Source organism: Toxorhynchites rutilus, chromosome 3 (assembly GCF_029784135.1).
Source record: "Toxorhynchites rutilus septentrionalis strain SRP chromosome 3, ASM2978413v1, whole genome shotgun sequence".
Taxonomy (NCBI): domain Eukaryota; kingdom Metazoa; phylum Arthropoda; class Insecta; order Diptera; family Culicidae; genus Toxorhynchites; species Toxorhynchites rutilus.
The window spans coordinates 315,632,822-315,650,082 of NC_073746.1; the positions used below are offsets into that span (position 1 = coordinate 315,632,822).

The following is a 17,261-nucleotide window of genomic DNA, read 5'->3' on the forward strand; positions in this document are numbered from 1 at the left end:
GTGTATGGGAAGGTGTGTTGAAGTACACTTACCTGGCGGCATTCCTGGAATAGATCCAAATCCACCGTATGCATCCATCGGGAACGACCCAGCTGGGTGGATCAAACGCTCATCTGGCCTGTACGGCTGGAAGCCGCTACGAGCCAACAGTTCAGAAGGCATCGCACCCGAAGTGGGAGGATTCAGTCGTTGCATCTAAGAGGGATATGGAGCATCAGTCGCAATCGAATGGTCAAGGGAACGAATTTATGTAGAAATTTGCATCTAGAGCTCGGCAGTTATCCTGCAGACATAAACTGTTTTCGAAAAAGTTGTTACATATGAGTAATTCCAAATGAAATCGTCCTAAAAGATTTTGAAAAAAACATGTATTTTGGATTCGGAAGAAAGTTTGTATTCCGTTTGGGTTGGAGGAAATATGAGTATTCCACAGCAGTTGGGATTTTTTTACTCAAGTGTAACTTTTGTAAAGGGCGTATCGATTTTAGTAAGAGAAATCTTTGATAAGTCGTACCGAAATAGTGTCTTAGAAAGAGTTATAGAGTATTAATGTTAAAATGTGAAAAAAATATACACTGAGAAATCTTTTTTTTTAACTTACAAAAAAAACTTTAATTTGCAATAAATGAAATATGTATTTTTATTTTTTTTTTTATTTTGTCATATAAAATAGAAAATTTAAAAAATAAGTCCAAAATAGTAAAACTATTTTTGACGAACTTTGTGGAACATTGAATTTTTATGAATTTTCGAAACTTCGAATTTTTGTATGGTTTTTAGCCACAAATTATGAACCCTAATGTGATTTAAAACAAAAAAGCTCTCTATCAACCTCCTTCTAAATGCAACCATTCTCGAGACAATTAAAAAAACTATTTATAATTTATTGTCTTTTTTATAGTAAATAGCCTATTTTAATATGTTTGTCGTGTTACACCGTCATGTTAATGAAATTTTATTTTGCTTATAATTTTCAACAACTTTTCTTAATACCTTTTCCAAATTATGGTAAAAATATACAAAAATATACGGACCCGTAGTTTTGTTTTGACCGTGTGTGGAAGCGGGCGTGTCCGCGGATTTTAGAAAAATGGAAAAAATGGAAATTCCGCCGTCGCCACGGCCAAATTAGTCGAATTGCACTACGAACTGCTGCCCCATCCACCGTATCCTCCAGATTTGACCCCGTGCGACTTTTTTTTGTTTCCAAACTTGAAAAAAGTCACTCGCCGGGCAGAAATTTGAGTCGAAAGAAGAGGTCATCGCCGCCACGGAGGCCTACTTTGCAGATTTCGAGAAAACGTACTTTTCAGATGAATTAAAGAAATTGGAACAGCTGTATGGCACCCGCCATGTTTTTGGTGCCAACATCTCAAATGTTAAAAGTATTTGTTTTCTTCAAAACAGCGATCCGCGTTGACGCCATTGAGCTTCGTTTACTAGTTTAGGGGAGCGTCAAAGAATAGCTGATTTTCAGTCGGAATGAACGTTTTCAAAAGGAGGCGATCTGGCGTAGTGGTAACATCCATGCCTCTCACGCTAAAGGTCACGAGTTCAACTCTCACTCCCGACATTCTTCCAAAAAATGGAAGTAAAAAGTGACGAACCAGCCAAATGAGTTGAAAGTCACTATAATACAGATAAAAAAAAAAAAAAAAAAAAAAACGTTTTCAAAATTAAAATTATGAATGAAAATTAGCTTTTCTATATCAAATTAGTATTCTATTTCAATTAAGCATATTTTGTTTGCAGGTGGGTAAAAAGTCTCATACAAAAATTGTTTATGAAAACAACTTCATTTTATAATGAAAAAAATCAGTAACAATGTTGGAATTGTATAGCCATATGGTTGAATGAAAGTCAGAAATATGTGTAATTAAATAACATGATGAAAAAATTTTCATTCAAATTTTAAAATTTAGGATTCGGATTCGTGCCTTCTAATCTGATAGAGATTACGCTAACGAGTTTGGGACCCAAATTATGGCCCTAACTTGAAGTCGCCACCTGACATCGACACCTTGCCACTGTCATCGCGAATTACCAATTTACCACCATCTGACATATCGTGATGTCGATGATGAACTTTTACAGCAGAATGATAGTGAGATAGGCGGTGACGGTAGGTAGAGTGAGAGTTGGAACATCGCTGGGTCAAGTGTATCGAGCTCCCCACTTTCCCAAAATTTTGTTTTTTTTTGTAGGCTAAGTACTTATCGGACTGCCTTCGTATAGTTCAAATTCTACATGCAAACTGTCTTTGGAAGACTTTTGAAGATTACTTTTACTTGACTTACTAGAATATTTTGCGAAGTAGTACTTGTATCTTGTATCTTGTATCTTAATCCTACTCAAAGTTATAGATACTTTTACCCCAAAAATACACCCTTTTCATTTGTTTATCATTTGAAAATATTTATTGGCGTCATTTTATAGGGCATATATGAAGCTACGTAACGTGAATGTTTCAAAAATATTTTTTTTTGTATTTGAAAAAAACTAGATTTGAAATTATTTTGTTTGAGTTTTTGGGTGAAAAAAAAATTCAAAAATCTTAAGTTGGATTGGAAAAACTTCGTTCTACTAAGTTGATTCAAATAAATGGAGCTACAACATTGCTCAGCTATGTTTACCTCTATCTAAAGCCTGTTTCAGTTATAATTTGGTCGCATAAAGTAGGGCATTTCTCAGCATGGAAATAACGTACAAAAATAGAGAAATTGTCATTTTGAAGGTTTTTCAAGAACTTTAAGGGAAAAATACATAAAAAATATTCTTTAGCTGTTCGATGAATGCGATGAATTTTCGTTATTTCTACGCTGAGAAATGTCCTACTTTATGCGACCAAATAATAACTGAAACAGGCTTTATAAAGATAAGAAAGTTAAAATTTTGAGTTCACCTAACACTTGGCTCTTTATTTTGACAACATGAAAATAAGTGAACTAGAATGAAGTGGTTGAACAAGAATTTACAAAATCTTTAGTTACTTACGCGCTTTGCTTAATCATACATTTCTGCTGTTTATCAAAAAGTAACAGAATAGATACTAAAACATGTTTTTTTTTTGTAAAAAAATAATTTAAAATTAGTTTCGCGATGTGGGAAATTTTTTATTCAATTCATTAGAGACCAAGAGATTTTCTCTCAGTTGGACGGGACTATATTACCCGATAATGAAACTATGTTGTAGGGGTAATTTTGATATCTGAAAGATGAACATATTTGCCAAGGACTGCTTCTTGCTTCATAAATAAGGACTGATACCAGAGGAGAATCAATTTTGCAGGCCATGGAACGGTTCATTTTACCGGCAAAGCTATTCCATGGAAGAACATTGCGAATTATGGTGCACCATAGTGGGTCATCATTGCGGTTTCACAACTCACTCAAAGCGACAACTGCCTGAGGTATTGGCCATTCACTGCGTGAATTACAGACAGCATTTGGTAGCAAAAAATATGAGTCCTAGATTACATCAATCTTTACAACATGTTCTAAATGTTGCCTTTGTGAGTAAACTCATCCTTCATAAACAACATTTAGGTAGAAACGAACATTTACAGTATCGAATTTGTCAAAATTGTCACAAAAGCTTCAAGACGGTATTATATAATATTAGGTTGAGGAAAAAGGAATCCATCATTTTTGTGTAGAGTTCGAATCTTTATTTAAGATTCTTCGGATTATCCGATTTGAGACAAATATGCACCGTTTTGTTGTAAAATGTGTTGTCATTTTGAATGAATGTTCATAATGCCTCTCTCGTAGAAGTCTTTGTTCTTACTGGCGAAATAGATTTTCATAATTTTCTCTTCATCCAAATTTTTTATCACTCAGGATGTTTTGTAATGCGAGAAAAAGGTGGTAAAAGCAGATCCGGATTATAGGGTGGATACATTGAAGCATTTAAATCAAGCTCCCGGAATATCTGACAAGACACATGTGAGGAATTGCATTGTCCTGATGGAACACAACACCTCTTCTGTAGGCCAATTCTGGCCGTTTCTGGTCAATCGCTAGCTTTAAACGGTCCAGTTGACACCGTTTGAGCTGCTCCACCATCTTTTAACCACGATCGTTTTCGCACAACATGTCCCATTTATCATACCCAGTCACCATCCGTTTTAGAAATGGGTCGGTTTCATTCGGTTTGGACAACGCTTCGTAGATGGAAATTCAATTCATCATGTTTTTTGGTCTTAATTGGTTAAAAACCCAAACATTGAGCTTCTTTTTGACTCCAGCTTCTATGAAGGAGACATTTTGAAGCTACCTTTAAAATTGCAACTAATTATACACCAAAAATATGCATATTTGACCCAAATCGCATAATCCGAAACATCTTAAATAAAGTTTTGAATTTCAAGCAAAAAATAACTGAATTTTTTTTCCCCAACCTAATATTCACATTTGTATGTTACTTGGACTCATTACACAATAATTTGACTGAGAAGTTTGAGGATCTTCAGGATGTATAAATTCTACAATGCATAATTGACCGTTATAATTACCACAGCAATGGAAGAAACGAATGTGATAATGCAAGAAGAGTTGATTACCATCAGCACAGATGAGGAGCTCACGCAGGAGTTCAACTAAGGTTATCAAACGTTCTTCACGTTGCGATTTTAATGTTATTTTAGTTTATAAGTAATTTGTATTAATTATTATTAATTGCACTTGATAATTACTGAATTTTATGTATGTTTATTTTGTTGAAATTTGATGAAAAAATTACGTCAAGTTTACTCACTTAACTGACGAAAAGGTTTTAAATTGGTAAGTATTAAGTATGCATAAAAAAACTAGTTACAGGATTTTTAAAGAATTTGGCTATAGAGGAATTACTTCATTCTGAAAAGGTGTCTCTTGCCCAAAACAGTTTGAGAATGCCTGGTCTAGAGAATGACTGTCGCGCTCTAGATGCAAATTTCCACCTATAATTCGTTCCCTGGACAATTGTGCAATGGCAATGAAATTAATATAATCCTTACCTTCTCCGGTGGCTGTGGAGAATTCCGCTTTTTGGGATCCCCACCCCGTGCAGCGTCAGCGTTCCTAACGCGACTGTCTGATGACATTTGGTTGCCCCGCGATTCGTTCATATCACGGGCATCCATTTGGCGACGATCCATAGAATTTACAGGATTTCCCCGACTATCGGACGCAGAACGATCGTGACCACCACCTCCACCCGTTCCGCCTCCTCCTCCACCTCCTCCACCGCCTCCACCCGGTTCATCGTCTTTCACATCCGCTTGCTTTGCTAGATTACGAAGTGCTGCCGCAAAGGATCCCCGCCCGTTGCCGTTGTTGGGCGCCGAGGAAGCACTTTGCGCTGTGGCGTTTGGTGACGGTTGTACAACCCCGATCGGGGTGTTGTGTGGTATGGCCCCGGGAGGGACCGATCCCGCCGACTGGGGCATATGGTTGGAGCCCACGATGTGATTGGAGTGTGGCGACACGGAAGACGAATGGTGCATTGGTAGCTGGGGCGATGGAATCGGCGGTGCCGGGCTCGTGACCGGACGTTTTTGGGTCAGTTTTGTTGGTACTGTGGAAGAGAGTAGGGGAAAAGAACAAATGTCCATTATACCATCATGATTACCAAATTAGTGGGCTGTAAATATGGCTTTCAAACGCGGTTAACCTTGCAGCGGAGGACACAAATCGTATGGCTTCACGGCGGAGTACAAATCGATTAATCATTTCACCACAGCTTTGTTCCCGGGAGATAGATAACACGATAAACACATTGTAACGAACGGCATACAACAGAGCACAGTACGTACATCATCATTATCCTGTATGCTTCAGCAACATCAGCCGTCGCCACCGCCACTGATCACGCAGTCAAATCTTGGGGGTGGTTATCATTTATTCAACATGGGCTCGTTTCGGAGGGAGAACTCCGCCGGTGGGGTGAGCCTAATCTACCCATAGTAATTCACCTCTAGTATACAGTGGTACAAGTTTGTTAATTTGTTTGTCTCGAAGACTAATTTTGCGTACGAATGAGTGCGCGTTTGTGGTGGCGGGTAATTACGTGGTAGTTATGCACTACTCGGAGTGGATAATATTTCCGAAAATGAATTTGTCAAACTTGTTACATTTGTAGTAACTCCAGAACACATAAAATTGATGTGCAAATTATTGAATCCAACGGGATATGTGTTTGATATGGTTAATTTTCACTTCAGTGTGCCGTGAAGTTCATTTGACGTTGAAAAATTAAGCGAACACGGACCGTCGTAGAGCAGATAGCGTGGAAAGGGCCCCAATGGCTCTTGATTTATGTTGACAGAGAAACTGCTAGAAGAAGCGAAAACCCATGAGTAATTGAATGCGAAGGTCGATAGCTTCATAGTCCCCTGACTATCCTCAGTTGAAAATTACTTTGCCGAGCCCTGCTATTAACGACTAGAGTAGGAATATTCGATAATAAATTTAGGGATATCCGGTATTTGGATTTTACTGACCTCATAAATGAAAATAAGAATGTATACTTTTTTTGTGGTAAATTTTTTAGAGGTATAATTAGCTTTTCCCAAATTGTGAAAAATTATTATAACATTTCTGATTCTGTCCCATCCCTCAATAACCGTTGAACGGTTGTTTTCAGAATACAAAACTAAGAAGTAAAACAGAAACAGAAACCATGCACAGAATTCTAGCTTCCATAGTTTATGTAGACATCCATATAGAAAAGTCAGGGTTAGTTCGAATGACACAAAATGTAAAACAAAGGTATAATGTTAAAATGTTTGATCACAAACAAGATTACGAAAATTAAAATTGATACTTACTGACACTGTCACTGTATATCGTAATTTGTATTGCTAATACAGGTCGGACTCGATTACATACAGCTTGAAAAAAATGTTTCTTTTCATGTTTCAAATGTTATTTATTTCAAGAAAAAATGTAATGTTTCAAAGCTAATGTAAAATATTTTATCACTTCCTGAGAGATTCTGGATAATATTTTTTTCATGTGAGAAATGATGAATCAAAAATTAAATCCTTTTTTTATATTCAAAAACGGAAAAATATATGTACAAAAAACGAATAAAAACATTTTTTTGACTCGATTATATACAGTGAAAAGAAATCGGAGACTGTATATAATCGAGTCCACCCTGTATAAACAAAATTGAGAAAAATTAAAAATCAATTCTTTCCAGCTTGATGTAGCAGAGATCAGGTGTTTTTTTAATGTTTCCAGTGTTTTCAAAAATTTGGTTATCGAATTCGTGAATGTTAATGAGTTCGATTTAGTTATCTGTACTTATTTTCGAAAATTTGCAGTATTAAAATATTTGTCATATAGAAACAAATATTTTATTAGCGTCGAATATCTCGAAGATTGAATCAATTTTGTAGTCCATGTTAGGGAACCGGCTACGGTTTGCTCAAATATATGCGAGATTATATCCTCTAGTACGATTTCATCACGGGGACTCACCTAATGAACTGCGCAAATGTATGCGAAATCACATTCTCTCACTTGGGAACGGAAGTCCTTGCAGAGTGAGTCTTGAATTATAGAGGCTTTCTCAGTTCATTCACATCTAGTTATAAAAAGGACCAACTCGGACTACTTAATCTAAACCTTCGGCTTTAAGAAAGGAAAACTCAACCTAAACCTTTGGCCTTGAGAAAGGAAGCGCCAAAGCATTTAATGGAAGTCATTTCGAAGCGCCAAATATTTTTATCGATTTGGGGTGGTACACAAATTGTATCACACGAGTTTGAGAGCTAGTGTCAAGCAATATTAGATATAGGGCAAACATGACGAAGCGTGAAGTAAATTTTGCATCAACTAAGCGTTTGCACTTCGCACCGTCAAAAAGAAACAACCGCGAATCAGTCGTGCGCTTAAAACGGTTATTCGAAATGCGTATGCAGATAAATGTGAACGAACACTATGGAATACTGCAATTTTAGTTCTGCCCGTCGCAATGTTTTTTGCCGTTTCAACAAGCAGTAAATGATCTTTTTCTTTGTAGTACTAATTCCCAGAAAAGTTTCCGCTGTGGACTTTCGAGTTCGAGCGTCCAGGGCGGTTGTGTAACATTTCCCCGAATACAATTCACCCGAAGCACATTTACCCGAATATAACAAATATCCGAATGCAACATTTACCCCAATGAACATTTACCCGAATGCGATAAATACTCGAATGCGACTTTTACCCGATTGCAACATTTACCCGAATGAAAAAAGGAAATATTCCGACAGACCATGTTATAAGTTATGTCGAATCTCTTGATAATAAATAAGATTTAATACAACGATGAGAGCGGCGGCCTCTCGCAAGCAAACCTGTGTTCCAACGATTGACCGGTTATTTTGAAACAAGGAGACAATCCTTTAGATAGGTTCGACCGAGCGTTAGCGAGATATAGTACACAACGCCGTTTTCTCTCGTTTTTGCTCTACTCACGAAATATAAGAGTTTTAGGATACCAGTTAATGTATAAATGTGATCATATATTCGGATGCCTGTCGCATTCGGTTATTTGTTACATTCGGGTGATTGAAATTCGGGTAGCTGCCGTTCGAGTAACTGTCTTTCGAGTAAATGTGACACAATCCCAGAAGCACCCAGATCACCACCTGAGCGGAAGATTTGTTCATCAGAAATGAGAAATAATGATGGTGTTAGTGGAATGAATATACAACCCCGATTATCCGCGAGCGGATGATTCCGGTTCTTCTGTATAATTGAATGTCATATGTCATATATGTCTATGAAAATGTGTAAACTTTGCAATTTTGAATATCAACAGCGTTTCTTGCGAATGATTTGTGTAAAACAAATTGTAAGGCATACTGCCTACAGGTATGGGCAAAATCGCATCGAAATTCGTTCAACAACACTCATCCACAGATAAAACTGACCCTCCTATTCTCCGTTTATGCCTCACTTTATTTGAGACAGAAAACATTCACCTATCATCTTCGCAAAGTTGATTCTCGATTTGAATGGAAAAATACTGTGTCGATTCCGCTCATCTATTCTCAGAAAATATTGCATTCCCTCATTTGTCTCTCGGAATGACGTTAGATGGTCATAGAATCAAATTGGAAACTTTTGCTTGATCCAGCGAGTGTCTCCGTAAAATCATTCGTTTTTCACTCAAATAGCAATCATGGAGCCTCGATCGCGGCAGTAAAATATAGGTAGGTAGTTGAAATCGAGTTGTTTCCTGTGCACCATTGCAATGACATTTTTGTTGTTCCTAGTATGAAACGATGTAAGCCAACGCAAAAGACCATCATAACGCAAGTTATTGGTCAGCGGTAAAGTGGATTCATGTGCACTTGAATGCTAACAATGAAAAGAGTAGAAGGGAAATAAAATCATACATACACGCAGATTCAGTCTATTTTGACTCACTCGTCATTTTGTTTCGTGCGATCCTTCCAAAGAAGTATTCATTCATTGAATGTTGTTTTCCACTCTTTGTTTTGTTATGTTCACTTTCAATCCCGAATGAAGATGGTCGGGGAGTGTAAAATGATTCATCCTGCAATCTCACGATTGCTTGCTGCATTCTTTTCGCCATGATTATTCCAAGCAGATACAAGAGTGATTTATAATTAGGTGTGGAGAAATGATTGAGTGAACCTTTCCATACTGGACTGCCTACATTAAGGCTTAACTGATCTGATCGAGAACATATCGAAATATACGACCAGCGATTACATGATTCAAATGAAATTGCATTTTTGTGAAACAATATGTGAAACAAAATAATGATATGGTGACCTTCGATTAGTACATAATAGATGTACTGATTCTTTTTCATCAGAGCAATCAAATTAGAATTAGACGGACACGATTCCATTAATCAGTGAACGCGTTAAATCAATTGAGCTTCAGCAGTGTGAATTAAATATCCTCATCTCAATCGCTCCATTAGCCCGTATAATCAACAAAAAAAACATCACAACATTCATGCACAATTATCTCTGATCAGAGGAAGCATATGGACTGTGTCACACCCACTTCACTGTTATTTTACAACCTGAGAGCGGTGCGCTGTTGGTTTATAGCGAGAGTGAGTATCGATGCTGCAAGCGCGTCGTTATGATTAATTAAATTCCAGCCGCTGCTTTCGCATTCAATCGGTGTATCATTTTCCACCCCATTGGGGTGGATCAATGGGTTTGTGTGCTCTGATGATTGATACGTTTTAAAACCGGTTCAATGGAGTACGCTTATCCAATCGCGTGTATTCTCTATCGTTTCCTTCCTTTCCACACTCTGTAACTACACTTCCGGTTTTAGTCAGTAATCGCTATGGGGGATCGAGCGAATAAATTAAGCCGGTTTTGTGTAGTAATCCTCCCTCTACATTCGAGGATTGGAAGCTCGTGAAATGCTGCAGTTTCTGATTCCGTTGGGTGTATCATCATGAATGGGTTATGTAGTTAGTGTGGCGATTGTCCGTGTTTATACACACATTCATTGAGACAAACAACCGTGTTTGATTTCTATTCTGGTGAAATGCAGACATTTTCCTCTGACACCACCCTCTTCCACGGGCGGTTGGCTTTCCCCCTAACCTTCCGTGGGAGAATGGAATGCTAATGGCACTTTCTCGGGCAGCACAAACATTGGCACACACACACAATTCTAAACATTATAGCCGAAAATACTTGAAATTCTTCAACTAACGTTTCTCACTAACTCAGCTTAGACATTTTCGCCATTCCAGAGCCAAATTCCTGGTTCACTCTGGTTCGCCACCCCCTTTTGTTCTGCCTCCTCACACCGCCGCATGCCACTCACTCTGGTTGGTGTCTACTGTCTCCTCCACTATCACCGCCGCACAAACAGCTCTTAAAATACTTCTACTTTTGGCGTCGTCAAGCCAGTGCGGTTGCTCTTGCTTGCTTGCTTAAGGGGAAATTAATTGTTTGACTGCACGAAAATTAATTAAGACATGTTGAGAGAGTTGGATGACTACCGACGGTAGATATCACTTAAATGATCTCGTTCTACGAGAGGTGAAGCAAATTTTCCCTCGACTCGGCTCACAAATCCCACGTTATTGTGTCGTGACGCGTTCGTCGCAACCGCACACGCACAGGAAGTTCTCACAGCAGTAAAACGGGGGAGGTGATGGATGCAGGCACTCGACAATGTTTACAAAACCGTTGAATGCGATGGAAATAAAGTTGTGCGTGGTGTTATAAAACTTTGTTGAATATGCGCGATGATTCCGTTAAACTGTTGTTGTTGTGTTATGATGTGGAACATAAATAATAAAACCACTCGCCGAAGTGTAAACGATATGTGATTCCCTGTCACAATATATAATGTACATTCAGTCATGATCATAGCCGGGAGAAACATCGGCAGCGCGATGAGGCAATGAAGCACTTAAAAATGCTCTCAGTGCTTTAGAGAAATAAACATTTCAGAATGTCGGTGTTATTTTTACCTCGATGCCCACCACACATCCGTTCCATTCAGTTGTGTATTTTTCTTTGTAACCCCTAGCAGACAACATCCCGTGTTTGGAATCGACAGCATCCAGCATCCAAAGATCGATCACCCACCGCCAAATGTTCCATCTCAGTTTGTATGCATCATCGAAGGACGCGCGCGCCCTCCGCTGTCATCAGGCTTCCGAAACTGAGCCAATGATAGGATAGGTTCACACACAGCCGCAGCTGAACTCAATTAGACTGCGTCTCACAGTAATGAGATACGAGTTCGAGTCCCACTGCGACTCCGTCGCCACCCTATCGATCGATCTGGATCGGCTGTGAACGCAGGCCACCACACAAGTGCTGCGACAAATTGCTGCGTGATGTTGGCGCGGAATCGTAAAAGAACACTCGTGCGTGTATGACTACTCGTAACAGAATTGTGACAAGCTGTTAACTATCTGACGACCGCGCGTTTCTATTAATACTATTTGTTCACCAACATACACCAAGCGCTACACGGTGGCTGCTGTGTGCAGGGTTGCCAATAGTATTTTTTGAAAAACTGGAAGATCGTTTAAAAAAACTTCTGTTTTGTTTTAAGAAGATCGGTTTTGATTCACTAAAATGATTTTTTTACCCATCCCAATGCTTGAGAAACAGAATTTCTTCCGAAGCTTCGTATAGTATTTAAATGTGTTCATAAAATGGCGAAATAAACGATTAATTCATCATATCATTCAGAACATTACTATGGAAAAATATTTGAGGATTTTTCTTCTACAACCTCTAGAAAATGCGGTTTTATGTAGGTAAACTTGAAAAATCTCGTATTTATTACTTCATGTCAATAGAATGGCTGAAGGAAGATCGTCACAAAACTGTTCGACAAAGTTTGATGTAAATGGGGACATGGTTATAGATCACTGCAGCGAACCTAACATCAATCCTCTATTCCTTTTTTTCTCACGCGAATTTTGACATTTCTGTGGTGTTTCTTTTGACCATCCTCGTTGCCATCTTATTCGCACACACGAAGAATGCATAATAAAATAAATCAATGAATCAATATACGGCGCTTAAGCTTGTTTTTCAACCCTTCACAATGAAGATAAATTTACGCGAATTTTTGCGTACTTTTTTCCCCAACCAATCAGAACGAAGCGCAGAATCACTTGCAGAAGAGCGGAAAAAGATAGAACTTCCCAAGTTTTTGCTGCGAAAAAATACGAATTTGCGTTGCTTTAACAGTAGCCTCTGCCTACATCAGAAAGTTGGAACAAGTCAATCTAGATGGGTGCAACAAGATTTTAGAAAAATCGCTCAGCTTCAAATTGATGGAACGATGTAAGCAATATTCAAGCTTGTAACTGAATAACTCTCCGAATTTCTATTTATACTCTACTGAATTTTCTAACACTGAATTACAGGGCTCTGCATAGTCATAGTCAACTGAGGATAGTCAGCTGACTATCTGACTGACTATATCCGTATTCAGCTAGTAATGACTTTTGGCTTCTTCACGCAGTTTCTCCGCCAAAACGACTAAACAGTCAGTCGGGCGTTTAGTCGTTATCTCCCTCTACCGACACGACTATATCATTTCATTTTTCCCAGTCAAGTTGTCCTCATTGCATTTTGAAGTGACTTCCCCCAAAACGAATTCGTTCCTCTGTTTCTCTCTCCCATGTGCATGCATCGATGTTTGAGTTCAACGTGGTTTGACATACGCTACAGGTGTGCTAGATTCTTTTGTATCGTTCACGAACATTACTCACACTTATAAAATAGCGTGTAGTGTGTGTGCGCTGTTTTGCACGCTATTTACTAATACTAACGCGAGCACCTTTATAGCATTCTTGATAAATGTCTATGTTCGTTGGTTTGAGTTCACGATGGGTAGACAAAAAACCGTCCATTGATGGGGTAACTTCTTTTTTGCATCAGAAATCATGTTTTCGTTCCTCTTTATATGGACGTAAAAATAAGATTGTGTACGCGTGTACCAAATTAGTGCCAGGGGGAAATGGAAGTGTGGATTGAAGTCAGTTGAATGAAAGGCAGATTTTTATTCATTAGTCGAGGCAGTTAAAATAACTACTGACTGGACTAGTTCACCAGTCATCCTCGCTAGTCAAGGCTAGTCAATTCATTTCCTAGTTAAGTCAATTTTTGTTGTGGGCTACTGCCGAAGCAGTTGTAGTCGAAGCGAAGCTACTGAGAGTAGAGTCGGTCTTTATTTTTCACCTTCGAAGATTTCGGGCTCTGCTGAATTGTGTTCGAGTTTGAGATATACTTGAACTCACATTTGTGAGTAATATGAATTTGTTTCACCAATCTCGTAAAACTTGTTTTTGTTGACGACAAAATTCGTTAACATTTGAATAGGGAAATGTGCATCGAATGGAAGCTGAAACAAAACACGCCAAACTGACGTCTCCTTGCACTGATTTATGCAGCAATTTTTTCATGGTCGCTCAATATTATTCCAATACAAGGCGGACTCGATTATATAGTCTCTGATTTTACTACATTGTTTATAATCGAATCCTGTATATAATTTTTAGTTGTTGTTTGTACATATATTTTACGTTTTTCGAATATGAAATAAGTATTAAATTTATGATTCATTCCCTTAAAGTAAGAAAACACCTTTCTCACATGAAAAAAATAAATTTGTCCAGAATCTCTATCTTTATTGTTCCGGGATCTGTTCGCCTTGAACTGGCTCTACTTCGAAAAATACGCTACGTAGGACGATTGTGTTGCTTGGTGGAAGATGAGAGAATTTAGTACAGAATATAGTTGTGAAATATCAAAAACAGTGGATTTCAATAACATTTTGGAAGTGAATTTTTTTTTTAAATGGTGGTTTTGAAGGTGAACTTGACTTTTTTATCAACCAAATTAAAGTTCTCAAACCGCTTTAAAATGTATTCCTTGACACTCAACTTTTATCTTTCTTAATGTTGCTGCAATATCATTATGAACTCAGAATATTACCAGTTTCCGCTACTTGTCACAAGAGTGGCTGCAATTCTATTCTCATTGATTATGTGACAGGTAACTGTACGACCAACGTTAATAATATTTACCAATCCTCTGCGACCATGATCTTATATGTTTTAATTTCAGAACGAAAGTTCCACATAAAATAAGTGAGACGTACTACTCGAGAAAGTTTCATAAAATGAACTTTGATATTTTCGTTATAGATTTGCAAAACTGCTATTAGACTCTCATTTATACATGTGTACAATTTCACACTCTTTTAGGACTTCTAAAGATTTTAGATGCTCTATCCTTCGATGCTCTATCTAAAATCTTTGGTAGTCTTCTATGTAAAACAACTTAACTAATATTTGCTTAGCAATAACTTACTATGTCCTCTTGAGTCGAGAAAACGTAAAAAATGGAGCACAACAACAGCACTAATAAAAATCGGAGACGACATAAGATGCATACTCGACGAGAAACAAGTTGTAGTTTTGGTCCTCCTCGATTTTAGTAAGGCTATTGACTTATCACAAACTGCTTTGTTGGAAATTGAAATCTAGATTTCAATTGAACAAGACAGTCGTAAAATTATTACTCTCCTTTCAAAAGGAATATTCATAGTTTGTTGAATTTTAGATCTGATTTAAATGTGATTCTGTAAGTTGTGGAGTTCCTCAATGCTTTATTCTTGGATCACTTCTATTTTCAATGTTTATGAATGACAATGAATGAATTAAACTACTGTATTTATATGCCGAAGATTTTCAACTCGATTTTTCTGGTCTATTCGATATGGTTGAAAAAATTAACAATGATATAGGGAAAAATATAAACTAGAGTGACAGAAATGGACTTAAATTAAAGCCAAGAAAACTCAATCGATAATCTTCAAAACTCCTTTTGCAACAGCCTGTAACCCACCATTAATAAATGTAGACCAGGTATTGATTCCTTATTCGAGAGCGATAAAGAATCTGGAAATTTAAATGGATTGCTACCTCGTTTGGAGAGCTCAAGTTGATGACACTAACAAAAAGCTTTTTTTCGGCCTTCACTCATTAGTTTTACTGCAAGACTCTACACCAGAACGAATTCGACTCCAATTTTATTTATTCATTTCGTCAAACAAATGTAGACTACACACTTATACACTAATGTTACAATGTTTTCTTAGGTTAAATATTATTTTTGCGGTACATGTTTCTTTTTAGCTGTTTTTTATTCATTGTTGTGTCAATTATTTCGCAGTGCTGATTGTATATACGCATCATGCGATTGATAGGGGCGTTATTTGCATAATTTGTTCTGGATGTTTTGGTTAGAAACAAATTTCGCGTTCTTAGTTGACGCCCAGGTACATAGAAATTTAGTTTTTCTAGTAATTCAGCTGACTGTACTCGTTGCGAAATTAGGTCATTAACAAAAGAAAGCATTGCAAATTCACGGCGTTCTTTTAGTGTTTGGATGTTTATGAGCATGACAAAAGCCAAATCTTTACTTAATCCACTTTTCAGACGTTTCCACGCAGATATTTTATATTCTTCAGTCTCTAGTTGGAACGTAACTAAATCGAAATTGGCATTTAACTCTACCACGAGATATGTATTTAACTTCCGTTGATCAGAACACATAAGTGAAGCTTACAGGATCTTAACTGGAACTCCATCATATTTACAAAACTTTTTTGTGTATTTGAGATCCCTAGGATCTACGAATTTGATGGTTCCAAGAAACAGAACAGGCGTATTAAAAAATCATTCCGCCAACAAATCAAATCAAAATCATGTATTTTACTCCACTATACTTATAGTAGCCAATAAAGCTTCACCTTAACGTTAAAATATCCTTTGAGTGACCATGATAAACTAATATCCAATTCATGTAAATGGAAACAAGGTTACTTGGGTTTATATATTCATATCAATTAAAGAAAATGTCACATTGATTCTATGAGCTTCTGAAAATTAGAATGTTTTGAAGCATCTGCATGTTTTGAAGCATCTATAGCATCTGATATTTATATAAAATTATATTTATATAAAATTAAAGCCAGCATTAGACTTGGTTTGCTATGAACATTGTGCCAATCATGGATGAAATGATAGAACAATTGAATTAAGAATGTTTTGAAGAACCTTCTAGGTTCTGATATTTATATAAATTCGAAGAAAGTTTAGCACATTGCTGCTTGGGTAGACTGTTGAATAAGATAAAAGCTACGCGATATCCTGTTTTTGAATTACTTCAATAAGTTTTAAGCATTCGTGAAAGCTCTTCGTTTTGGCATTGACAAAACACCGACGATTTGAACAATACGGAAAGAGCCAAAGTACAGCCTCACCTATCGCAGAGGTCCATGAGGAAGATGAAACACGGATGAAAAACAGTATATTTTCACCACACACACTACGCAATAATCGTATTGAATTCAGAAGTGTAATCAGGAGAAGGATAACACTGAGTTGAGTATGTAAGAAAAAGAATGTCGATCCAAGATAAAAACAACTTGAATCGATCGAACGATAAATGTCAAGAAACAAAATTGGTCAAGGGATAGCAAGGTAGAGGGAGCGATAATATTTATATATTATAATTTTTTTTCATAAAATGGATAAAACTGCATCACACATATAAAAAACTGTGTAAAACGAGAGTAAAACAATGACTGGATCGAGAAAAAAAACTGGACGAATTCAGTTTAAACTGGAACATTGGCAACCCTGGATGTGTGGTTCTTTCACACCATCTGTGACTTGCCCGCTTGCGAGTAGCTTTCCGAAAGATGTGCGCGACGCGCCGGGATACATAAGTTTACAC

General features: G+C 37.4%; 1 protein-coding gene across 3 annotated transcripts in view; it reads right to left on the reverse strand.

Annotated features, from left to right (window-relative positions):
* LOC129780110 (uncharacterized) overlaps positions 1 to 17,261 on the reverse strand; it is a 213,577-nt gene that overhangs the window by 16,698 nt on the left and 179,618 nt on the right. For all 3 annotated transcript variants that reach the window (XM_055788059.1, XM_055788057.1, XM_055788058.1), the window contains 2 exons: positions 4,998 to 5,557; positions 33 to 195 (listed from right to left, as the gene is read on the reverse strand). In XM_055788059.1, the coding sequence (XP_055644034.1) occupies positions 33 to 195; positions 4,998 to 5,557 (723 nt within the window). The remainder of the gene's footprint in view (positions 1 to 32; positions 196 to 4,997; positions 5,558 to 17,261) is intronic.